This window comes from Canis lupus, chromosome 19, assembly GCF_003254725.2.
Source record: "Canis lupus dingo isolate Sandy chromosome 19, ASM325472v2, whole genome shotgun sequence".
In the NCBI taxonomy this organism is placed as follows: domain Eukaryota; kingdom Metazoa; phylum Chordata; class Mammalia; order Carnivora; family Canidae; genus Canis; species Canis lupus.
The window spans coordinates 38,177,658-38,203,096 of record NC_064261.1 but is presented as its reverse complement, the minus strand read 5'-3'; the positions used below and the strand labels follow the sequence as shown (position 1 = coordinate 38,203,096).

General features: G+C 47.3%; 1 protein-coding gene across 7 annotated transcripts in view; it reads right to left on the bottom strand.

Moving 5' to 3' along the window:
- MGAT5 (alpha-1,6-mannosylglycoprotein 6-beta-N-acetylglucosaminyltransferase) overlaps nucleotides 1-25,439 on the bottom strand; it is a 339,366-nt gene that overhangs the window by 8,541 nt on the left and 305,386 nt on the right. For all 7 annotated transcript variants that reach the window (XM_049097328.1, XM_049097329.1, XM_049097326.1 and 4 more), the window contains 3 exons: nucleotides 20,317-20,433; nucleotides 15,060-15,134; nucleotides 3,407-3,564 (listed from right to left, as the gene is read on the bottom strand). In XM_049097328.1, coding sequence (XP_048953285.1) covers nucleotides 3,407-3,564; nucleotides 15,060-15,134; nucleotides 20,317-20,433 — 350 coding nt within the window. The remainder of the gene's footprint in view (nucleotides 1-3,406; nucleotides 3,565-15,059; nucleotides 15,135-20,316; nucleotides 20,434-25,439) is intronic.

Sequence of the window (25,439 nt, the reverse complement as noted above, 5' to 3'; positions counted from 1 at the left end):
AAAGTCAGGGGGGTGAGCTGATTTTCCCCAATTGCTGGAGTGCATCTGGGAACCAGCCTCCATGCACCAGCAGTCCTCACGCCCCACCGGGGGAGCCCTTGCCTTCTCAGAGCATGCGTATTGTTGCGTCTGCTTCCCTGTTCTGTGATGTCTGTGTCTCTTTCACACACACACACACACACACTCCGCCACACATACTCTCACTCCCACCCAGAGACTCCTAGCACACTGCCGCTCCCCTTCTGTCCCTTCTGTAGGACCCTGCCATGCTGAACTCCCCCCAGCTGGCCTCTCACAGGATGGGAGGGGCTTCTGAGGCCAGCAGCCCTTGGTTTACATTTATAGCTCTAGACCTAGATTAAAAGGGCAAAGCCCCACCTCCCCATGGGGCTGCCGACATCCTGTGGGGATAGAAACAACTTATCCCTCCCTCCCAACAAGACAGACAGACACAGGATGAACGGATGCAAGCAGGATCCCATCTACTGGTCTTACTCCTCCCTTCCCTGCCCCTGAGTTCCTCTCCTCCCTCACCCACCCTGCTCTGCTTATTCTGACCCTGAGTCCACCAAGTCCCCCAAACTCACTCGTGACCTGACTCAGGTGCCACAGCGCTCATGGTCTAGACTTCACGGTTTAGAATTCCCCATCTTCAAAAAGAACTGCCAAACTCAACCATTTCATATTTTAGAAGATGTAACTTGAAAAGGTAGCAATATTACAAATCAGGTATCACATTAACATGTGTTCCTACTTATGGAGCCAAGGTCCTTCCTAGGGGGCCATCCCAGCTCTGATTCTGGCTTTTCCCGGGGCCTCTGCCTCTGGGCCCCCGCCCCCTGGTCTGTGTTAGCACAACTGATTCATGCACGTTCTGTGCACAGGAGTTTGTAGGCGCCTCTCTAGCACCTACCTCATGCCCTGAGTGAAAGGCAGCTCCATGACCAGCTGCCTGATTGCCCCTAATTCAAGACGACAGCACAGGACACTCCAAAGGGCCTGATCTATGTGATTTAAGTTCCTACTACACAACAGGGATGGATAGTTCTTCAATGGTTCTTCAAGGTCATGGGCACCAAAAGACTAAAAGGAGCTTAAGCTGAGAACCAGGTCCCATGCTAGAGAAGGAAAAGTAGCATGGGCTTGTAGTAGTCACTCATTTTGCTAACTGGCCATGAATACGGAGGAACCAGGATTGCCTCATACCGAGGAGGCACTCAACAGACCACCAGAGAGCTGGGGTTTTACAACATTATCGGTATTTACAAATGCAGGAACAAGGTATTCAATAGGGCTCTTATATTCAGGGAATTAATTTGAGACAGCTTTATTACAAAATTAGCATTCATTGCTGTCTCCTTGGGAGAAATCCCACATAACTATAGTGGGGTTTGGGAAACAGGTGTGAAGCAATCCCAAGGCACAGGGCCTAGACACAGGACAGCCCCATGAGGCCATCGCCCTCATGGGCTCTGCAGGGTTTGAGGAGGTGGACAGGGAGGATGGGGAGGGGATCGGCTTTTCTAGCCTCAGCCTGGCAGCCTCGAGCCTGATCCACTGCCCAAGTCTCTCTGGATGAAGGGGCTGTTCTGCTCTATCCTGGCCACCAGCTGCACATTCCCTCATTATCACACAGGCTGCCCCATCTTATAGGTTAGAACTTGAAAGAACAGAAGAAATTAACCTGCGGGCTCCCCTCTCTTCCCTCCACGGGACCTAGACCTTTGCTCCAGAGACAGGCCAGCTGTGTGGGGCCCTGTGCCACCTGAGCCAGGCCCTGATCATCGGACCCAGGCAGGAGCCCTGACTCTTGCCCGGCCAAGAAGGAAGGGCCGTGCTTTAGAGGTGGCCCATTTGGGTTCCATTCTCAGGATGCACCTTCTCACGTTTCCCCCTGCAGAGGTGGAGATGGAGACCACACGTAGTCAGATCTGTGAACACAGTCCCTGGTCTAGCCCCAGCGAATCCAGATTTCCATATAAACAGGTAAGATACTAGGGGTTCTCAGAAAGCTACCTTGCTACGGAAGTTTTCCACAAAAGGAGCCAGTAGGAAGCCCCTCCTGGAACCCCCGAATTCAGGTTTCCGTGCTACGGAAACGGAAGCTTCTATACCATTAGTCTTTCCCTAAATATTAGACCACCACCCCCTCTCACAAAGTTTCACTGGTGACAGAGTAGGGTGCCAAGCTGACTCTCTTCTGGCCTTTGTTTTGATGGTGGAATCAAGTAGTCTCTGATCTTGATCTTCACATAAAAAAAAAAGGGAAAAACCAGCATCCTCCACATCCCTCCTCAGGAGAGCTTTCCTGCAAGGCGAGAAGCGAGAGGCCAAGCTCTCTAAGAAGGGTTTTATTCCATGCTTGAGAATAATAAGATGTACAGGCAGGACCAGGCCACCAGCTCAGGCCTCTGTGCCCGGATAGCCACAGTGGCCAACGGCCGTAACAGGGCATGAAGCCAGAGCGGAGAGAGGCCAGTGATGAGCAGTGAGTCTAGCCCATTTCTCAACCCTCCTCTTCAGGACTGGACAGTACCACTCCTCTACCGAATACCTCAGGTCGGGACAGCAAGTCCCTCAAGGGAAAGCACTTAACCAGAGCTATGCAGGGTCGTGGGTAGTTAAGTACTAGGAGGCCCAGGGTGGGTGTCATAAAAATGGGGAGCACAGATTCAGCGCTGACATGGGGTCACAAGTCAGAGGCCAGAAGAAACCTCACGTAGAAACGTGGGATCTGCACATGCCAATGCCAAGGGAGGTGAACAGGATCACTGCAAGTAGCGCAGGCATGCGGGGAAGAACTTAAGCCACCCAGAGGGCCTCGTGTGGGCGCTGCTCCGGCCTGTGCTCCCCATGCCGCCCCCGCCTCCCTGCTGAGGAACCCGGTAGACATGCCCGGGCAATGCTCCATGCCCCAAGGCTGCTGGCATTGAGAGCAAGCGGGGACAGGAGGTGCAGGAGGGGAAGGTGGTAACGGGATTTACTGCGGGCAGTTCGATGCCAGCTCCTGACGCGGATTTTTCATTCCTTCTGTGCTCCCGGGTTGGAGATTCCCACCTGCCCCCTGCACCGCTCAGGCTCTGCTAGGGGCCGTCTGCACACCCAGCCTCTGCCAGGGGGAGCCCAGGGGTGGGGCCCTCCAGGCTCGTGGTTTTAGGTCTGTCTCTACGCCTGCAGTTCCCTGGGTGTACCATGGACAAACCGAACAGTTCCTGCAATCTCCAATCCCTAACACACACTATTTACACCAATACATCCCCACTGGAGTTCTAAGTATAGCGGCACACCAGGTGACCTCACCTACCTGACAACAAAGCCGCCAGGCTAACGCTCTGGGGGCCTGGGGAACCTGCTCCCTGAGAACCTTGGCCTTCTCAGCCCAGCCCTCCCGACCCACAGGACTCACTTCAGAATGTCTTTGTCTTTGTTGAGGTGCTGGAAGAAAGAGGGCTCACAGATGAGCTGGTTCTCCTGGCACACCTGTTTGCAGGACTGCCCGGGCTCCGCCAGCTTCATCTGCAGGGCGCTGAGGGGCGGCCACATCACCTGCCCGTGACAGAAGTCCTGAAACGACAAGGAGCCATCAGTCAAGGGAGCGAGGATTTGGGGCGGGGGCTCCCCGGGCTGCCAGCTGCCCAGACCAGGGGGGGCAGGCAGACTCGGTGGGAATCAGGCCCAGCCAGAATGTGTCCCTTCACCTCTCTCTACCCAGGGGCTGCCTCATCCACGAGGGGACAGCAGTAGGGCCCGCAGGGACTGGAGGGCGAGAGGAACAGCGGCACGGGTGCAGCACCGGGCCGGTGCCGAGCAGTGGCTCTTCGTCGTCAGGACCATCAGCCTCGCTATGGAAGCCTCCAGCCCTGAAGCTCCATGTCGGGTCCACCTTCACCAGCTCTTCTGTTCTCGCTCCAATTCCAAAGACCTGTTCAGTGTCTACCTAATTTGGCAGTTACCTAGCATGACGCTATGTTGCGAGTACAGTTTGTGACTGTGAAGCGGAGGGGTCTGCAGGGACACGGCTGAGGGAACCCACTGTGGGGTTGGTACCTTGGTGGGGGCTCAGGGCTTGAAGACGATTGTAATGCTGCACTAAGGCCACAGCCAGGGAAACAGCCTGAGGACCTGTGATCGGAGGTGAAGTACGCTGGCCCCCCTGTAAAGAGAGGCCCCAGCAGCAACACAGCTCCTGTGCGGGTACCCAGAATGGGGCAGGGCCAGTCCCTTCCAGGATCCAGAGGGAGTGCAGGAAACTAACACATCCCAGGGAGACCTGGGGTGGGCAAAAGGACATGATGCGGGTGACCCGGTGAATGGGCAGCCTGGGGGACCAGAGGACAGACCAGCAGGGCCAGAGAGAAGGTCAACAAGGAACAGGGAGCTGGGACCTGGAACCCCAGGCTTTCACTTGGGCTGTGCCTGAGGCAACCCTGCATAGCTACCAGTGGAGGGAACTCACACCCTTGTGGCACCTGGAGCTCGCTTTGCTAGCACACTGGGCTTGGAACCCCAGCCAACTTCTGAGTCCCAGGGGTGGCCCCCTGCAGAATGTGCTGTCCGTGTAGGAGACCCGGAGAGCCAGGCTCGCCTGACCATTCTGGGGGCGGACTCGACCTCGGGAGTGCTCAGAGGTGTTCAGGATCCTGGGCTCTGAATTCCACCGGTAGGAATCCACCCTACAGACATATGGGGACACACAGGGTACAAAGGATACCACAGTGGCATTGTCAGAGTAGAAGCTAGAGACGTGAAATAAACTAAAAGCTGTCTTTAATTAGCTGTTTAAACTCAACACCCTAAAACACAACAGATTTCTATGTACTGACATGGAAACCTTTTCTGGACATCCCGAGGAGTGAAAGAAGCTGCGGAGGTGCTTATAAACGTGCACGGGCTCCTACAAGAATCTCTCAGGTTGGTGTGGATGCCACTGGGAGGGGAATGGAGTGACGTGGTCTGGAGTGCTAAGGAAATTCACCTTTCAATGAATGTCCCTTCTGGAATATTTTTATTTTCCTCATGTTTCCTTTCCTTGCTCGTGTAGAGAAAGAGCTGATTTATAATCTCAGGGTCCAGGGCTCCCAGAACTGGCACCCACAGAGGAAATACTTCATGCTATCCCCACCCCTGGTCTGGTAACGTGGAACACTGCAGGTGGGGCCTGCCACTGCCTGGTCCTTAGTTATGAAGTGGGTGCAGCCCTGGAAAACAGGCCAGAGGGGGCCCTTTTGTATTGCTTGAGTTTTTACTTATTTATTTTTTAAGTTTGTCCTTGTATTAGTTTCAGTGAGCATAAGAGAAAAGAGCAAAGGGGATGTTCCCTAGGCTCTGTGGGCAGATGGCACGGAGGGCACATCCTGCCTCATTAGGACAAGGAAGATGATGATAGTGAGGACTTCCTATGGCTCCTGCCTCTCCCTACCTCCTTCCTGAAAGAGGTGATGCTGTTACGTGCTGAGAAAGGCGATTGGCAGGCAGTGAGTACTCAGTGCTGGGTGCCATTCTAGTCTCCTCCAATCCATGACAAGACCCCAACAAGTAAGGCAAACCCACTGTGGCCCTCCGCCTCACATGACTCTATCACTGGACTCCTTGAGAGCCTAAGTGAGTTTGGTGGCAAACGAAGAGAAACCCTTCACTGCGTGTCTGAGATACCCCGAAGATGGATTCACATCAGCTGAAGACAGAACATTCCAGAGAGCCTAACAATGCAGAAATACTACAGATACCCTGGATTATTGAGAGACATTAGGGCCCAGCCTAACCTTTTGAGAGGGAGGCACAGGCATGATGGGAGGATGAGCAGAGTGTCCCGCTCCAAAGCCACCAGGAGCCGGGCAGGAAGACCCTGTCTGACTCCTCAGTCTTAAGAATCTTGAGCACAATCCACGTGCTTGCTAAGCCATGGGCGGCACAGTCACCTTGGACTGGATGCTGTTCCTAAGGGTGACGGCTTGACTGCACAGACCTACGGCACCCTCAATAGTATCACCGTGTTCGCTGATGGCTGCTGCTCTCTTACCTGGAAGCATACGGAAACTTATCGGCTGACCTTTGACATGCTGTCCATCCCATGAGGATGGCTGTCATCAAATAGGAAGAAGGAAAACACCCCATGATCAATGGGGTTATTGATGAGAGCTGAGCGGGTGCACAGATATTTGGAAAAGGTTAAGTGTTGCTTCTCGGTTTGTTTCTCTGGCTGGCTAATGCAAGCAACTTTGCTCCTAATTCTTTAAAAGCAATCTGAGAACTTCTATAGCTTTTAAATTTTATAAAAAGGAGACTTTAAATGCAACACCAAAGCCTGTGTGTGACCTGTACAGAATGGGCGGACGTATAGGAAAGCAAATCAGATTACATGGCATGTCACAAGAGGTCAAGTGAGAATTTTTTTCCTTGCTTCCAGGACTTAGCTTGGCCTGTCCCTGGATTAGGCTTGGGGGCCAGAAACCCATGACAGCTAAGGCTCCAATGCTGGCTTTTACGGTTTGTAAGAAAACACAGAATGTCTCTCCCTGGATGACACCTACAGGCAGTTAGAGCTGAGGGGAGTATCCCTATACCTGGTCAGTCTGGTGGACTCTTGAGAAGTGGTTTCTCATTCATTCTCAGCCTCGTGTGCTATATGAAGCGGTCCAGGGCGTAAAACGAAAACAAGGAGAAAGATTCTGCTGTGTCAGACCAGGAGGTGATGCACCAGGGAAAGCGCCTCAAGTGGGAAGGCCCAGATTGGGGCTGATGGACCTGACAGAAACTGGCCAGCAGCAGGTGCTCCACTGACACTCGTGTCCTTCCTCTGGGCCCTCCTCTACCCTGTATGGGGTTGAGACACTGCGGTGTGGTGCATCTGCAGGGCATCTGCGGGGCGGCCCTGAATAAATGGGGCCCCCGCAGCTCATGTGGGAAAGAGCAAGATGGCATCGCGGGGACTGCTCGAAGGGATGTGCCCTCAAGGCTCTGCCGGAGGGCGGAGCTGCCCCACTGGCTCATCTCTTAGTCAACCACTACAGCTCCTCCACCCTATGGAAGCTCATGCGAGCTTTTGGGCTCCAGACACCCTTGCTCATGGCTCACCAGGGCGCTGGCCTGGCATTCTCTTAGGAGTCTGTTTTGGGGGCCAGTGGGACAAGAAATAATGAAAATAGCAGCAGGACCGTTTTAAGGCTTGGTGAACCCTCTGGGAAGCCCGAAGGCGTCCTGGTAAGCAGGATGCGGGGTGAGGCAGGAGGGAGGGTGGGGATCAGGGATGCGATTCTGGCCTCCAGGTAGGGGATATCCACAGATGGCCCTCGAGCTCTCTGCCTGCTTTCACCTCTTCACTCTTCAGAAGGCATCTAGAGATGGTAAAGATGATATTCCTAGGTAGACCATTAATTGCTACCAGGTCCAGAGGGTAAATGCTGAATTGCCTGGATCAGCTATGAGAACTGACATGGAAGCCATGTCTTTGGCCCAGCTACCTGCAAGGCACAACTGTACTGGCAGCCCCGATCACAAGTGTCTTCTGATGTTTAGGTGCAAGACCCTTTTGGGCGTTTGTGAGAGGCTAGAGGCCTTCTGTTTCATTCTGCCTCAGAACAGATAAATGTGGCGATGTCCACCTCCCTCATCTCACTGAGGGCACTCCTCCTCTGGCCAATCCACTGATTCATTCATTCAACAAAATACTTGCTGAGAAGCAGAAAAGCCTAAGGGCTCAGAATTCCCCCCTGGTCCACATCTCTAGAAGAGAATGAGGTGAAGAAAAAGGATTGAGACTGCTGGGGGAGAGGGTAAACAGATAAAGCACCACTGAGAAGGGGCATTTAAGAAAAGACCCAAGGAGTAAAGGTGTGAGCCATGCAAGTATTTGGAAGAACATTCCAGGCAGAGGCAAATCAGGATGAGAGGCTGTGACAAGGGAATGTCCAGCAGGCTTCCAGAGGAGCAGGGAGTTCTACATGGAGCAGAGAGTGTGCATGGTGGGGCCAGAAGTAGCAAAGGTGAGGTCCAGGAGGCCTTAGGGAGTCACTGCGTACAGCTTTGGCTTTTCCTTAGAGTAAGATGAAAGCCCCTGGAGAGTTCTGGGCAGAGGAGTGAGAGGATGTGCCGAGAAGAGATGACAGGAGCAGAGGCAGGAGCAGAGGTAGGGGCAGAAGCGGAGGCAAGAGTAGGAGCAGAAGCAGGAGTAGAGGCAGGAGCAGGAGTAGAGGCAAGAGCAGAGGCAGTTAGGAAGCCCTGAAGGAGTGCAGGAGGGAGAGGCTGGCCTCAGACTAACCCAGGTATCTGAGTTCAAACACACCTCTAGGAAACATTCATATCATGTGGTGGCTTTGAGGGTTCTCACTCATCTATTCTAACCTGACCAAAAACCTCTTGAAGTCTGTGCTAAGTGCTGGAAACTTGAATATACCTAGGAAACACAGTCTCTGGGCTCAAAGGCTCGGTGCACAGTTTGGTAAGAGAGGTCAACATTAAAAGAATTATAGAACAGCAGAAAGCAGATGGCCAAATAGGACGTAAAGGCCACTGAGAGTACGTAAATGATCAACTCTGTGGGGATGGGACGTGTGGCAGTGGAAGCAATCAGGGAGGGCTTCCAGGAAACAGGGACTTCTGGGCTGGGTTTCGTAGGCGGAATAGGAGCTAGTGGCTTCCCACAAACATGGTGCTTTGCAGATAACTGGTGCACAATATAGAGCTGTTGAACTGAACTGAATGCTTTCAGCATCCTGGGGCTCTGACAGTAGTAGAAATAGAAAGGGACAATATTCTACCTCAGAGAGGCTTTATACAGCCTGAGTGAGACACAGTGATTTCCAACGTGGTTAACACGCCCATTTAGAACACAAAACATCTGCATTCCTCTCTGACAACTATTGCAACCGGTCACCAAATTCCCCTAAATTTTCTTGATGATTCTGAAATTTTCCTGCAGTGAATCTAATAAGAAAGGTTTATTGTCAACAAATTTATGAGAAAAAGCAATGTTTGAACAAGTGAAGACAACTTACTGTGGAAAAGAAGTAAGGGCGCTTGTCTTTGTAGTGAAGGCCAAGTCACAGCATAGAGAAAACGTGATTCCCAGAAATGGCCAAAGAGCAGAGAAAATGATGGGGTGCCGCCCCCCTGCCCCTCCCCATGGGGTGGAGGCGCCGGCCTGTCCCTCCCTCCTGGATGGTTTGTGATGGGCTCTCCTCCACAAACCCTCCAGCCCTACTCGGTCCTGGCCAAACTGTTAACAGTTACTACATTCACGACATATCAGGTCCAAGTGGATTTCTGTAGAGACTCACTGTGTATAGCCAAGAAGGTGTAGATACAGGTCTGGGGGCAGGATCTAGAGGAAGTAAGGCCAGGAATTTGGGGAAAATGAACAAGAGAAAAAAAAAAAGGAAGGGGCAGGTTCTAGGCCTTGAATTTGGGGTTTGGACCAAATTCGGCCAGCTGTTTGAGAAGTAAGGAACACACGTGTTTATTTATGTTATAGCTGAGAGATCCAGGGTCTGCCACAAAAGGGTGCTCAGTAAATACTGACTGGATTAAAGACATTTCAGCGGCCCACTGGTATCTCCCATTCTCAGCCTGTGCTGTCCTCAAAGGAGTGGACTTCATCCCCAGACGGCCAGTGGGCTGATGGCCAGCAGTGGGTGTGGATCTGGGACTCCACAGGTACCGTGAACACAGTACTCTGTGACGCCGAGCTGTAGCACCCTATCTCCAGGAATGATCTCTACACACGCACATCAATGAGCCAAGAAGCTCACTCCTCAAGGAGGTAGCCACAGACCTCCCACATCCTCTAGTCTTCTAGTACTGAGGCGCTACCCAGGAGAAATGAAAACCTACATTCACAGGCACGTGGATGTTCATCCACTCTTCATGTCAGCCCAGAGCTAGAAACAACACACATCTGTCCCCTGGCAAGTGTGTACACTCACACAGTGGCACACTAACCAGCAATAATAAGAAAGAATGAAGTATTGCTATATGAGCCTGCACGAACCTCGCTAACGTTAGGCCGAGTCAGAGAAGCCAGCAATCTCCAGGAAAGGCAAATCCACAGAGACGGAACTCAGATCTGTGTCTGCCCAGGGACTGGGGCAAAGACTCAAATAGGCACAAGCGAGCTTTCTGGGGTGATGGGAGTGCTAGAAAAGTAGACCTTGATGGTGATTGCACACCTCTATCAATGTGATTAAAACATCGTTGAACTGTATCCTTACGTGGGGTGAATTTTATGGTCTGTAACTCACATATGGATGAAGCTGTTTAAAAAGCCTGCCTTGGTTGGGCGCTGGGCTCCTGTAGCAGCAAGTAGCTGAGGCTTCTTGAGGACCTACTCTGTGTCAGGCACTGCTCTCGGCCCTACACCCCCAGTAATCTATTGATTCCTCCCATCAACCTTTTGGGGTGGGTAGTGTTATTGCCAACACACAGAAGAAGCAACAGGATGATGTGATTAGGAACTTGCCTAAGATCACAGAGAGTGGGCGTGGGACCCGGCTCCAGGCTTCAGAACTTAAACATGACGCAGCCAGTCTCTCTGAGATCAGGGGTGGTCAGGCCAACGGCAGCTGTCCACTTCTTCAAAGAGCAAACATTAGGGATGCGTGGGTGGCTCAGAGGTTAAGCGTCTGCCTTTGGCCCAGGGCGTGATCCTGGAGTCCTGGGATCGAGTCCCACATCAGGCTCCCTGCACGGAGCCTGCTTCTCTCTCTGCCTATGTCTCTGTCTCTCTCTCTCTCTGTGTCTCATGAATAAATAAATAAAATCTTAAAAAAAAAATAAAAAAAGGAAAAAAAAAAAAAACAAAGAGCAAACATTCCCCAAACTAGGGCCATCCCTGTCCCCTTTTCAGCTCCTCTTTCTCTCCCCCTACAACCTGTCACCTTCACCACTTCTTGCTATGCTGGACTAACCGGATTCACTAACAGGCTTGTCCTTGCGTCTAGAACACTTGCCAGAGAGTTTAAGATGGGCTCAGGCAAGCCAGATTTCCCAGGAGCTGCAGCAGATTCCACAGTGGCTCTGGAGGCCACTCATTTTCCCCTCCATACTGTCAGACCGCTTTTCACATGAATTACCTGCTCTTTGCAAAATAACAAGAGCATAATCATTCCGTGTATTTTCAGAGTCTTTACAGGAAGTAGAAAACAGGAATGAGGAACAAATGGACGGTTTTCAGAAAGCAAACTGAACATTTCCATTCCTTCAAAAGAACCTGTTCTACACTCTGGCCCGAGGCAAATACCTAAACCTTTCCCAAGAAATGCATCATGAGAAGATTAACAGGCCTGGACACTCGGGTTAGGGAAGAATTATAATGCTCTTGATCTTAGATTACAAGGGATTTTCGCCTTGGCACCACCCCCCAGTCCTCCCCTGCTGCTAGAGAGAGCGCCTCTTACAGAGTGCCGATTTAGAAGCGCATGCAACCCCAAATCAACATTTCCGGTACAGCAAAGCAGTGGTGGTGTGTGTAGGGGAGGTCATCAGGAGAAAAAAGTGAGTGGTTTCCCTAAAGTCAGGCGTCTTTCCCACTGGGTGAGTGAGCCCGGGGTTGGCTGGGTATGAGGTAGGTTTCCAGCTGTCAACCACTCAACGGGACACTGAAGCCTGGAGCTTTCTCAATTGCTGTCAATTGGCTTCCTCTGGCTCCCGTTGCCTTGGGTGAGCATGATGGACAACCTTGAAAAGGTTCTGAGATAAAAGTGTCCTTGTTCCCCTTGCAGATCACACGGAAGACTCTGAAGGCAGAGATCAGCCTAATTAGGGCTGCAGCACTCCCACAGCTGAAGGCACGGGAAGCCTGAGCTGCCACCACTTCTTCAGAGCTTGCGGCTTTTCCGTTCAGACCAGAAACACCCCTCTCTCCAGTCTCACTGCTCTTTGATGATATTCTAGCTGCAAAAATAACGAACACCCCGAGCTCTAAAATACCGAGGCCGGGAGGGAATGTGGCTGAAGACCCAACCTGTGAATCAATGGGTCTTGACTTCCCATGTCCCCTCTAAAGTTGGGTGAACAGTATGGCTTCAACAAAACCGCGCCCAGAGGCTTGGGACAATCTCACAACTGGCCTCCTTCTGGCTCGTCTGGCAGCACCGAGAGAGTATTTAACAAAAAATGCCCCAAACAGAAGATTCCTAGAATGATTTTCCTGAAATGCCAATCTGCGAGTCTCACTGCTCTCATCCTGCATTAAAGCCTTTCTTTAGCTTCCTGCTGTCCCAGAATCAGACCCGCATTCTTCGGCTGAGCGGCCGCATCTTCTCAGGAAGTGTTTCCTCCTCAGCCCTGTCTCTCACATCATCTCTCTTAGGCCACAGCTAAACTTCCAATAATTCACCTCCCTCTCTCTTCCCCTAGGCCTCTACATATTGAGCTGTACAGCGGCCCCCCTCAGTTTGCTGTCAGGATTCATCTCCTGCAGAACGCTTCTGAACAGACTCTCCCCATCTCTCCCCCTTGCCCACGCTGCAGGCTGGGTGGTGCGATCCCTAAGCATCCAGGTCACGTCACCGTTGGTGATGGTGGTGGCATTGCCTGTGGATGTGACTGGCTTCTCTGTGAGGCCTAAAGTTACCTGAGGACGAGACTCATCCCCTGACATCTCCCCTACTTCCCAGCATGGTCCATAGCGCACTCCAGCTGATAAGCATTTACCCGGTTACCCGGTGGATGGGTGAGTCGATCATAGCAGGCCAAAAAGAAAGCTCTGGATTTCTGCAAACTGCAGGACTCTGCAGGAGTCTGTGCTGAGGAGCTGGTGTGAAAGGGCAGTTTTATTAGCATGTATCCTAGATCATAAAGTCCAAGATGAACTTCCTGGCTCCTGAGACCCATGAATAAAAAGTGCAAGCATGTGCACACACTCTCATTCATTTTTATTCGCTCCTTCAAGTGGGAGTTATTGCATACCTACTGCGTGGCAGGCAGGGCACCTGGGACATAGAGGCGCATGGACCAGGCATGCTCCTGCACCGTGGAGCATTTAGCCAGGTCACTCTGGGGAATGCAACCTTCCTGTTTGAAAGGAAAGCTAGGAATAGATTCACAGACAACAGGCCACAGGAGAACTTTTAAGGACTGGCTAGGATTCAAGAGTCTTAGGGAAGAAGCCTTCAAATAAACTTGATAAAAAGTCTTTTTATATGTGGTGCTGAGGACCCATTTTCCCTGAAAGGAAGTGGACAGGAGAGGAGGAAGCGGGTTTCAGAAGCAGATGTGGGAGTCCTGGCAAAATGTCAGCTCATTCCTGTGACGGTGGTAAGAGCGGTGATAGCTTAAATTTCACCACCAGAGGAGAACCCACCACTCCTCTCAGCGCCTTCGGGAAGGGCCAGCAGCTCTGTGAGGTAGATGGATATGGGTCCGTGCCCAGCTCCAGGACGCCTGTCACTGCCTGCGGCCCTGGCAATGCTGCTAGGACATGCCTGGACTCAGACCAAACCAGCACTGAACCTGAGTCCACAATGTCCGAGCCCACGATCGCAAATCTCGGTCCCCGTTATCCAGAGAATGAGGTTACTCCTGCCACCTCGCAGGACACCATGAGGACTGAATGAGACGACGTGCTGGGACATGCCTGGCATGCACTGCCATGAAGTCTATACGTAAAAGGCTGCTTGAGTTAGGATGCTGATATGGTCATTCGCAATCAAGGCATTATATAGAGACTGAATGAAGCGATGATTCAGATGCTTAGCTCTTGTGGTCAAGTTGCATGAGTCATATTGTATTACGTTATATCACAATATAATTATATACTCTAATAGGATACATAATATCATATATCATATAATAAGTAATCAACAGTACTAGTTTGCATTTATGGAGCACTATCCAGGAGCCCTGTTCTAAGCACTTTGTGCCCCAAGAAGTCTATTATTATCCTTATTCTACAGGAGAGGAAACTAAGGCCCAGAGAGGCTAAGTAATGAACCCCAAGTCATACAACCAAGATTGTGGTGGGACTGAACCCAGATGGTGGGGCTGCAGAGCATGTCCTTTGGCCACTAACAAGCGCCCAGAACATCAGGCGTGCCATCCTGAAGCCTGTGTTCACCACTCTCCCTCTCCAACAGCAGCCTCTAGGACTGTCCGGGGCTCTCTAGTCTGTCGTCTCAAACATTTCCTTAGAAACCAACCTGGGACCCCCATTCTACACCTACTTATATTTTCAATACACCATTTCTATTTTAGTCTGCACGGTCCTCATCCCCTATTGTGTAGAGATCTCTTGATCATCTGAAGACACTCTACTTTGCTTTTTAAGAGGAGACCCCCATTTCTGAAATACGGTCAAGGAGTTCATACTGCCCTGCCTACAGGGGTTCTGACTCTGTCTATTTGTAGCTCTGAGCTTCTTTTGAAGACTAAGGAATTAAAATATTACAGAAGGATGGAAGTGGTGCTCTTGGCCTTTACTGGCACGAGCACAAGCCATAGTTCGCAAGCACTGTTGGGGGTGGTGGACTCCTGGACCTCCACCCCCACTTTAGAACCAAAGCCCTCCTTTTATCTGTTTTTTTTTTTTTTTATACTTCGGTTTCATGTAAAGTTTCATTTGAAAAGGGGTCGTGTTTGAAAAGATATCTGAAAACCACTAGAAAGTCCTAACATATTTGGAATTATTGAACGTATATTAAAGGAATGCTTAGGAACCCCTGGTTTCAGCCCCCGCCTTTTGTAGGGTGCGAAATGAAAGCCAGGCAGGACCAGAGAACTGTCTCTCTGTCCCGCTCCCTATCCAAGTCCTCATGAACCCATTCGGAACACAGGTCTGATGGTCCAGGAGGTCTTTACCTTGACCATCCAAGTCCCTCCCATTCCAAATTTCCATTTTAACCTTCCACCATCCCATTCCAAATTTCCATTTTAACCTTCCACCATCATAAAGAACATTCTTACCCCAAGGACAGACTAAGTCTCTTGGGACCATGACAGTGCATGCTTCAAAATTCCACCCAGCCATTATCCATCTTCTGGAGTCTTACAAGTAGGAAAATAACTAGAGAAGCATGGTGAGCTCTTAGCTTCTCATGAGATCCCCCTGGTGTAATGCAGAGCCTTACCTGTTTTTCAATGAAAGCATTGATTCTCTGCAGCATTCCCTCACATGTGAATTCATATGGCATGTATGGCTCAATCTGTGGAAATAGAACATAGTCTCATGAAAGAGGATGACACAGAACCTAGGACATTTACCCAATCATCCCCTGATTCACTCAGGAGCCTTGAGAGGGGAAAAGACTATGAACTTGGATGTCAATACACCTGGGTTTACAACCTGCCTCTGCTCCTCATTCACTGTGGGACCCTGAGCAAATTACCTACCATCTCTGAGCCTCAGGCTCCTCATGTGTAAAATGGTAGGAAGAAAAATCTACCTCTTTTAAGCTGTGGTGAAGATTACAAGAAAAAAAAAAGTACAGTGCTTAGTTTAGCTTCCAGAACACAGTAGGCATTCAACAAAAGGCAGGGAGTATAATTTGTTAGAAGTTAAGCTTCACAGGGCAGGCCCCATGGCTGCTGGGTTGTGTGTGCCACACAGGAATGCAGCAAATACCCAGTAAATGACTGCATATTCAATGCTATGAGAAGGGCACATGATGAGTGGTTTAAGGACCCATGATGGTGACAAAAGCCCTGGTCTGCATTAGTCAGTAAAGTTAGCATGTACCTAGGGAACTCATGGGGGCAGAATCAGAGTAATAAAGTGCCTCCAAGAGTTCAGCCAAGGTGCCCAGGAAGCGAGAAGGTAAAAGCAGACTTCTGCTCATGCTGGGCTTTTAAAGCCAGCTGGGATTCTAGCAAACCAAGATGTGGAAGACATTGGTGGTAGGGCACGTAGTGGAAGGTGAGACACATGAGAAAAACAGCAGGTGGGTAGAGCTTGGGATTGTAAAGGATGGTGAGACAAGGCTGAGAAGAGGGAAGAGGTTCACTGGACGTCCATAAAAAGGTTTCTATACTTAGGATCTTAAGCTTTATTTGAAGGCAGCAGGAAATCCCAGAAGGTGCTTCTCTGGGGTGGGAGAGACAATCTGATCACTATACTGACACCTGGGGAAGGGGAAGAAATGTGGGTTTGATCTCTGCTGCACAGCATCTGTGCCAACTCTGTGAGGCTTGTGTTTTGGCATCCAGCAAGCACTGCCAATGTGAAATGGAAATTTCACTTTTACACTTGGGATAAAATCACTAGCAATCCAGTCTGTGACGACTTCAGAGAGCCCAAGAGTACTTGCCAGCAACAGGATAGAGGGCCACCATCAACATCTCCTGCTTAGGTCTACACTTGCTTATCTTAAGTTTACAGGGTGGAGACCTGGACAGAACACCTGTGGGTTGAGGCCTGTGGAACACGGGGCAGTTGACAGAGAAGACATCCTTCCATGGGCAGCCAAGCAGTTGGTCTCAGGGCACCTTCTCCCCTTTCTTTGTGTGCTGATTCACAAATTACATGTGAAATCTTTAACCATGACTGTTAATTTCATAATAGGTTTTCAAACCCACAATCATATAATGCATCACAGAGTTTTTATCTCAGCCATCCCTGCCTACATCTATCCAGGGAGAGCTAAAGGGAGCTGAGCTGAGGGTACTGTACTACTGGGGCTGGACTATTGTGCAATAACACGGGTCGTCTTGTTCCTCAACAAAGCACCACAGAAGAGCTCAAAATACTTAGAAAACTGACTTCCATGTGGCAAGCCAGCTCCTTCTCACCTCAACCTTCTGCAAGTGCTGTGCCCTCTCAGACCCAGATATAGCCCTTCACATGAAAAGTACAATTTTTCTTTCCTTTTAAGATTATTTATTTACTCAACCTCTGGGTGATTCCAGAGGCTTTCTGTGACTGGCCTACAGAAAGGTTCTCCTCTCAAAGGTTCACAGAAGGAAAAGAAAGAAACTACAACAGAGGACTTGGCATATCAGGCTCATTTATGTGATGACAAGTAGAATTTCTGGAGTGAAATAAACATTGGTGGCCATCTGTCATGACATCAACGGATTCAATTTTGTGGTGGGAAGCAGCCTGAATACTCAGGGGCCATACCTACAACTTATTCCAAAGGGCAGCCGTTAGAAATGGAAAGGAGTTAATTCAAAAGGCTGAAGGTAATAAACACGGCAAAATGGCTCTTCCTGTGTCCTCCTACCAACCAAACTTAACCAAGGGATGCTGATTCATTTATTGCTTTGTGGCCTGTTCACAGTTTTAAATAATATGAAGCCCAATGATTTTCCTATAAAAGAAAAGAAAAGAAAAGAAAGAAAAGAAAAGAAAAGAAGAAAGAAAGAAAGAAAGAAGAAGAAAGAAAGAAAGAAAGAAAGAAAGAAAGAAAGAAAGAAAGAAAGAAAAGGTAATTGCATTCTTAAACCACCCCAGCCAGTGAGTCTCACTAGTCCTCCTGCTGTGGACAGGAACAGGGCCCTCTGTATGGGAAAGTTCTCCAGACTCCTGGCTTTGGATATAAAAGAACACTGATGAGCTTCTGATGTAGGAGCTATTGTGGGGACTGGGGCAGGGGGCACACGGTAATTTCTGCATGATAATCCTTCAGGAACAAGTCAAAGCCTCTTTGGGGAATGGAATGGAAGGGAATGCTGAGACCACATCCAGTTGTGGAGAAATGGGGGAAATGTTCTTGGCCGTCCTGCTTTGTGGGACAAGAACCGCTACTCTCATGGCCACAGGAAGGATGCCTGCAGGCTGCACTGTGTAATTCCTGCTGGCCTTGGAAACCTATTATCTTCCTACCTTTTCCTTTCTTCTCTATTTACCTCCTGTCTTGTGAGAGGTCCTGTCTCTTCTAGTACCCATTCACTGCTCTAAGTCAGAGTACAATTCCTCAAGATCAGCTGACCCTGGACAGAGGTGGCCTGGCATCACTCAATGACAGATGGTTTTAGAAGGTGCAGAAGGCCAGGAGTTGAGTCCTGATTATTTCTTCTACCTACTAACCATAGGATTTTAAGTCAGACATATTCTGCAATTTCTCTTGATGACTGAAAATGTAAACTAGGTCATGCCATTTCCCTGCTCAAAACTTCCAATCATACTTAACATAAAATCCAGAATCCTTATTATGACCTGTTTTAAAGGCCCTATACTTTCTGTCTCTGAAGGACCTTATTTCTGATGAAAAGCTGGTGGTCTTTCATATTGCTAACCGGCTAAATGGAATAAAATTTTCTGATTGCTTTTGAGATCTTTTCCCTATATTTTTTTTTTGTTTTCAGCACTTTGGCAATAAGATATACTTGTTTTTCTTCATAATTATCTTGCTTGGGGTTCACTGAGCTCCCAGGATCTGTAGGTCGATGTCATTCATTCATTTCAGAAAATTCTTAGCCATTATCTTTTCAAATATGTCTTCTGGCTATTCTCTCCTCCTTCTGAGATTCCAATGATATATAAATTGGGCTGTTTGATATTGTCCCATAGGTCTCGTATGTTTTTTTTTAATTTCATTTTTTCTTTTTGTTTCAATTTGGACAATTTCTCTTGATAATTCTATTGGTAAGTTCACTGATTTTTTCTCTGCTGCTAAGGCCACTGAAAGAGTTCTTCATTCTGATATATTTTTCAGCTTTAGCATTTTTTCCTTTGGCTTTGAGGAAAAAGTCTCTAGCTTTCTGTTGAAATTCCCCATCTGTTTGCATATATCGTCTACCTTTTTCACCAAACCTTTTAATATATTTATCCTAGCATCAGTCTCCACAGGAATGACTCTCTGGTGGTGAAGCTCTGGCTGTTGTGGCTGATACTCTGTGTCAGCCCAGTGGGGCCACATTCCACTCCACCTCTTCCCCTTTACTCACACTGTGCCTTGAACCCATGTCCTTCTAGGTATTAGCTTTGCCAATTCCTACTCATCCTCAAAGACTTACCTAGTGTTTCATTTTCCAGAAAGAATCCCCCGACTTCTACTTCTCCATTTTTGCATGTTATTGTTGGCACTAAACATATTTGGCAAATACCTATTCCTCCTTCTCTCAATCCATTAGGTAACTCACTTTCACGACAGTGAGATTTCCTGCTCTCATGTTGCAGACAGTCTAATGTAAATCCAGACTGTCAATAACAAAAATAAGAATATTGTATGTGTAATACTAACAGTGACTTAATAATACCAACTATACACTTACTATGGGGTAGATGCTCCTCTTAAGTGCTTTATATTCATTATCTCATTGAATACTTACAAATATCTATATAGTAGGTAATCCTAGCCTACTTAAAGAGATGAAGAAACTAAGACTCAGAGGTTAAGTAACTGCCCTAGGGACACTACTTATAGGTGGTAGAGCTAGAATCCCAACCCCAAGCTAATTCCAGCTTGTCCTCTTTAAACCATGCCTATACTGCTTCTTCTAAATAATTGTAAGAGAGTATAAATAGTGTCCTAGTAGGAGTTCAGAGTGCAGGGTGCCCCCAAGGTGTGGAAGGCAGTCTGGGAGCTGAGAGAGGTTAATGTGGCCCTTCTTCACTGGGCAGTAAGAGGGTGCTCTGCATACAGTAGGTACATAATGTCTGCTAAATTGATGATGAGAATCCAGCAATGTTACTTATACAAAATAATATTACGAGGTTTAGCTAAGGGGTGTGTGGGTTGCTCAGTCAGTTGGGTATCTGCCTTTGGCTTGGGTCTTGATCCCAAGATGGAGCCCCATGTAGGGCTTCCTGCTCAGTGCGGGGTCTGCTTCTCTCTCCCCCCCACCCCCGGTCTTGTGCTCAGTATGTCTCCATCATAGATAGATAGATAGATAGATAGATAGATAGATAGATAGATAGGTAGGTAGGTTTAGGCAAAAAAGCCGAATAAATAAAGGCCATATAAAAACATTTCCCAGGGATGCCTGGGTGGCTCAGTGGTTAAGCATCTGGCTTTGGCTCAGGGAGTGATCCTGGAGTCCTGGGATTGAGTCCCACATCGGGCTCTATGCATGGAGCCTGCTTCCCCCTCTGCCTATGTCTCTGCCTCTCTCTCTGTGTCTCTCATGAATAAATAAATAAAATATTTAAAAACAACGACAAAAAACCCCCATTTCCTGGTATTTCTTTAATAGTTCCTATCATCCTAACTTTTTTGTAGGGGAGCAAGTCTGTGTTTTCTGACCTCTGAGAAAGCTCCATAATTAGGCAGTGAAACAAGTGTAATTCAAACTCCTACTATTGTATCTGCGACCCAGGAGTCATGCCAAAATATTCTGTAGGATCCACGCACACAGGGGCAGCAGCTCTACTTCCATCTGCCAGAGCACCCACCAATCCCTCCCTGGGATTGTACAGATGGGGAAAAATGGAATAAAAGACACAACCTTCTGACTTAAAATTGCTTTCACGGCATCCTCCACTTCCTCCTGATTGCTGAGGTCAACCGTCCAAACGTGGGGCCGGCCGATGAAAACTTCAGCATAAGGATGCTGGGAAGTCAGCTGGAAGAGAGAGACAGAACACCTGAGTCTCACAAATACTTTTTTCCCTACACCTTCTGTGGTAGATGAAGCGTTATGCTTTTTATGGCATTGTACTTGCGTAGCTAACAAGACATTTTTGTCTCTCCCTGATGATCAAAACCTCCTGAGGACCCATAACTGAAGAACAATAAAAGAGTGATAGCTCCAGATCTTAAATCCCACGGAAATGTCAAAACCAGGTGACACATTGGCTGTTACAGGTGGCTTCAATTGTCAAAGCGACACCAAGATACAATGAAAATTTAACTGTTGGTCATATCCCAGCCCTAAAAATCATAGATCAAACTAGTGTCTGTTAAAAAACAGGGGTGAGGACACACAGTTAAGCATAAGAAAATTACAATAAAGCCAAAAGCTTTCAAGTCATAGGAGGACACGTAATGGCACAAGTGAAATATGAAGAAAGAGAAATAAGGCAACCAGAAAAACAGAGAATTCGGTAATGGTTTCAGGACTAATCATTAGCATAACAACGAAGCATCAATACTTATAAAGACAATTTCGATTCAGCAAAACCCTAAATTCAGAGCTTTTATTTTAAGAACAAAGTGGGGGCCAGACTTGAAGAGTCCATTCTTTGACAGCTAAATTTACCACTCAAACTGGCTTCCACCTTTATTCTTGTATCCCTTTCAGGGAGTAATGTGAAGGGAACTTTCTGGACATTGGTAAGAGCATCCTCAGTTCTCACAAAGACTGGGGTGCTACCTTGATCTGTGAATCTGTGAGTGAGGGACAGGGGTGCAGATGCCTCATGACTGGTTATAGTCCTACACGAGGCAGGCTGTCCTCTTCCCATACAGCTTGCATGTACCCTGCTGGGCTTCCATGTGGGCTCACAGAATCTAACTGTTTGGCACCATTTTAATATACATTGAATTTCTCAGAAACATAATTACCATGTAAATCAAGGGATGTTTGTACTGTTTTCTTTGGAACTTCACCAATAAGCTGTTACTGCTTTGGAAAAACCAGGGCAGCAAAGTCAATGTCACTCAGATTACATGAGTCTCCAATACAACACCCCCAAATTAGTCTCTATTTGTAGCTCTCATATTAATGGCAATGGCTATTATATGCATATATATAAGCACTTTATAACTTACCTTTCTCTTTTATAATATCACTTATGAGCAAAAAGGGCTGACCATATTCAACTGAATGTTTTCTTCTTCTTAAGAACAAACTTACTCATTGTAAGGAGGAATGAGACTTGTTTTCTACCATAGTTCTTGGGTACGGTATGGTATTTCTTGACTATATATACACCAAAATATGTATTTTCTTACTGTAAATTCTTTTCCTTTATATTAGAGTTAGGGAATCATTCTTTTTTGAAATTACATATGTAGACAGGGTATATTATTTATGAATTTTATTTCAGGACAGAAAAATAGATCTTACAACATAGTTGTAGGAGAAACAGGTGTTCGGTCTGGTAGGGTTGAGGCTATTGCTTTAGAAAGGCTAAGCTGGTTCCCTTTTTCTTTAGACTCTAGTATACTCAGAGAATGGGATGATTTAACTGGTCCCTCTCCATCTCACTCCTAGCCACCATTCTTCCTATCCTATCTCATCAATTATGTGCACACTCTACTTAGAGCAGGAAACCCAGAATTTATCAGGCCTCAGCTCCTGGCCATTACTGGCATCCTCTCATGGAAATCATGGTTCGTTTGTTCTCTCTTTCTCTCTTTTAAGGGTTATTTAGTTGAGAGAGAGGCAGGGAGAGGGGCAGAGGGAGAGAGAATCTCAAGTAGACTCCCCACTGAATGTGGAGCCTGACTCAGGGCTATATCTTAGGACCCTGAGATAATGACCTGAGTTGAAATCAAGAGTCAGATGCTTTACTGACTGAGCCATCCAGGTGCCCCTGGAAATCATGCTTCTGAGGAGAAAATATCCTAGACTTTGCTCCTGCCCTCCTCTGCTAGAATCACGCCCCTCATTGGCCTGTTCATTTCTGTTCTTCTGACATGGACTCTCTTTTGCTCAGCGATAGAACCTACAGAGTGACTGTAGCAGCTTCATGGAGCTGGGGAAGCTTCATTTTCCTTTTTCCCCCTCAACACACATTTTAGATTCAACATGTATCAGTGAAGCCTCTGGCTGGCCCAGGCACTGTGCTAATCACCCACATTTTTTATTACATTTCCTATGTATCAATGAAAATTTTGAGATTTACAGGCATTTACAATTCCACAAGACCACACAGCCAGGAAATACAGAGCAAATTCAAATTGAGATCCTTCAACAACGCATTAGCTTTTGACAGAAAGGAAGATGACAATTATCAAGTATCTACTGGCTTCTTAAGACAAAGATGGAAAGAAAGCCTTAAGTAAACTCCAATCTTTTAATCACGCTCCTAAAACCTGCCAAAACTTAAAAAAAAAAAAAATCCCAGGATTGAATTTATTCCTGCAGTAGAGCTTTTTGAAGATGAGCAAAATGTCACCCCGTTTTCACTTGGTGGCCTGGAGAACAAAGTGATTAATTCTTCCGATGGAATCAGGGTAAATTAAAGTTGCTGTCACTGTCACTCTGCAGCCACTTACATATTGGCAATCTCTCTCCCCACCGCTCCTTTGTAAGGTCCCTGTTTATTTGCAAGGTTGCTCTAAGCACTTGGAAAATACAAAACGCTGAGCCATTATCATTTTATTCATTTACATTTATTGAGGGTTACTTAATTTTAATGAGTAAGGCATTTCATGATTTATTATTTCCCCTCTGAATGATATGCTCCCCCCTGTTAATTTATTGAGAACTATCTGAAGTGAGCTACTTCTCTGTATATCAATCAGTAAATTTACTGGAGTATAGTTTGTAAAAGTAATGAAAATCTTATTACATATGAGACATTACTTCAGAGCGACTATTAAATTTCTAAGGAGAACGTGAGTTCTCTTTATGGAAAAAAACCCCTGAAGCCAAAGAATTTCTAATGGTTTACAAAATGTCCAAATAATGATTAAGAACTTGCTAATGTTTTCCCAACATAATGATAAAAATCCAATTTGTATCACATTGAAAGTAGAACTTGAACGGACCACATTACTTAAAGGCATATGGAATGTTTTCCCTTGAGTATATACATTGCGGTTTTAAAAATTGGTCCAGTGTAAAAGACAAAAATAAAACTAAACTCTTGGGCAGCCCAGGTGGCTCAGTGGTTTAGCGCCACCTTCAGCCCAGGGTGTGGTTCTGGAGTCCTGGGATCGAGTCCCACATCAGGCTCCCTGCATGGAGCCTGCTTCTCCCTCTGCCTGTGTCTCTGCCTCTCTCTCTCTGTGTCTCTCATGAATAAATAAATAAATAAATAATCTTAAAAAAAAATAAAAAAAAAACCTAAACTCTTAACTCTTATGTAGATATTTAGACTTTTTTCTTTCTATTCAAGGCAAAGGAGGGACATATGCAATTTATATACAGATTGATTTACATGGATTGATCATTGCTTAACTGGAAAGACTAGCAGGGGCATGAAAAAACAGCTTTGTAGTTATGTCCACTTTGGTTAAAATTTCTCCATTTGCAGGGTGAAAAAAAAAAAGGAATAATTGATTTCTAGGGATGTTTGACCCCTGGACATCTATAGAACTCTTGATAGCTCTCTTCCAGTGAAAAGCAACTTTGGTTAGGGCTTTTGTGGGCTGAAAGAGCAGAGTGGGTGGCCCACCTGGCCCTGAAGTCAAGTTCATTGGGTCTTCCCAAAGCTGTGTGATGTTGCTGGCTCCCAGCCTGCTCTCTGCACTGTCTCCCACAGAGAAGGAGACAGACATCAGATGGAACCTGCCCTCCTGCATAAAGCCAAGTGACCCTCTTGCGATTTCCCTCCAACTCATCAACATTCATGCCTTTTCAGCTTGAAACCCCTACTTTTCCTTTACAGCACAGCTCCACCATCCACCCCTTTTCAGTTCAACCCAGCAAGTTCTCCACTTGGCACAATGCCAAGTTGACACCCCCTCCTTGATTGACTTAGCTCTTTCTTTCTGTATCAAAATTTGACCTCCTGGAAAACAGGAAATGTGTCTTATTAAGTTTCCCCAATATGGCAGCTAGTACCATGGATCCTGTGGGGACACAATGAACATCTGTCAACTGACCTTCTGCATCCAGCCCTCCTGTGGGAACCCAGGACTGATGGAGTCATCTGTATGAGGTCACTTGCACAGCAACTACTGAGAGGATCCCACAGTGCCATTCTAACTGGAATCCCATTTAAGCACTGGCGGAGTCATCTAAAGGGATGGGAGGAACCAAGCATGGGGAGAGGGCATGTGGGCAGCTCTAATGCCTAGTCTCTTTTTAAGCCATGAAGAATGAAAAGCTTCCACCATCCCAACGAGAAGCAAATTACTAGGTGATGACAACTGATAGGAAATGATGGACATCCTTTCCTCAATAACTTTTACTGGTGGATCTGATCTCTAACATTACAGCATTCCCTGGGAAGTGGATTGAGTGTCCTAAAGTTTTTTTGTTTTTGTTTTTGTTTTTCAGGAAAAGATACTCAGTTGTAATAAAGTGTCATCAAAATCTTTAGAATTATCAATAACAGAAAGGTGCCAGTTGCCAATGTAGCCTAAGATACTTTTGGGCATCCCTGGGTGGCTCAGCGGTTTAGAGCCTGCCTTTGGCCCAGGGCATGATCCTGGAGTCCTGGGATCGAGTCCCGCGTCGGGCTCCCTGCATGGAGCCTGCTTCTCCCTCTGCCTGTGTCTCTTCCTCTCACTCTCTGTGTGTCTCTTGTCAATAAATAAATAAAATCTTTAAAAAAGAAAGAAACTTTTGACTGATCATTTTCCAAAGGTTCATACATAGAAACAGCAGTGAGAAAAGACAGGTTTCTTAGCTTTTCATGCATTCAAAAAAAAATCACAATGAGGGGAAAAAGAAAACCACCATTAGAACTACCATAATAACTGTTGTAGGCAAGATCTGCTGACACATGGTAA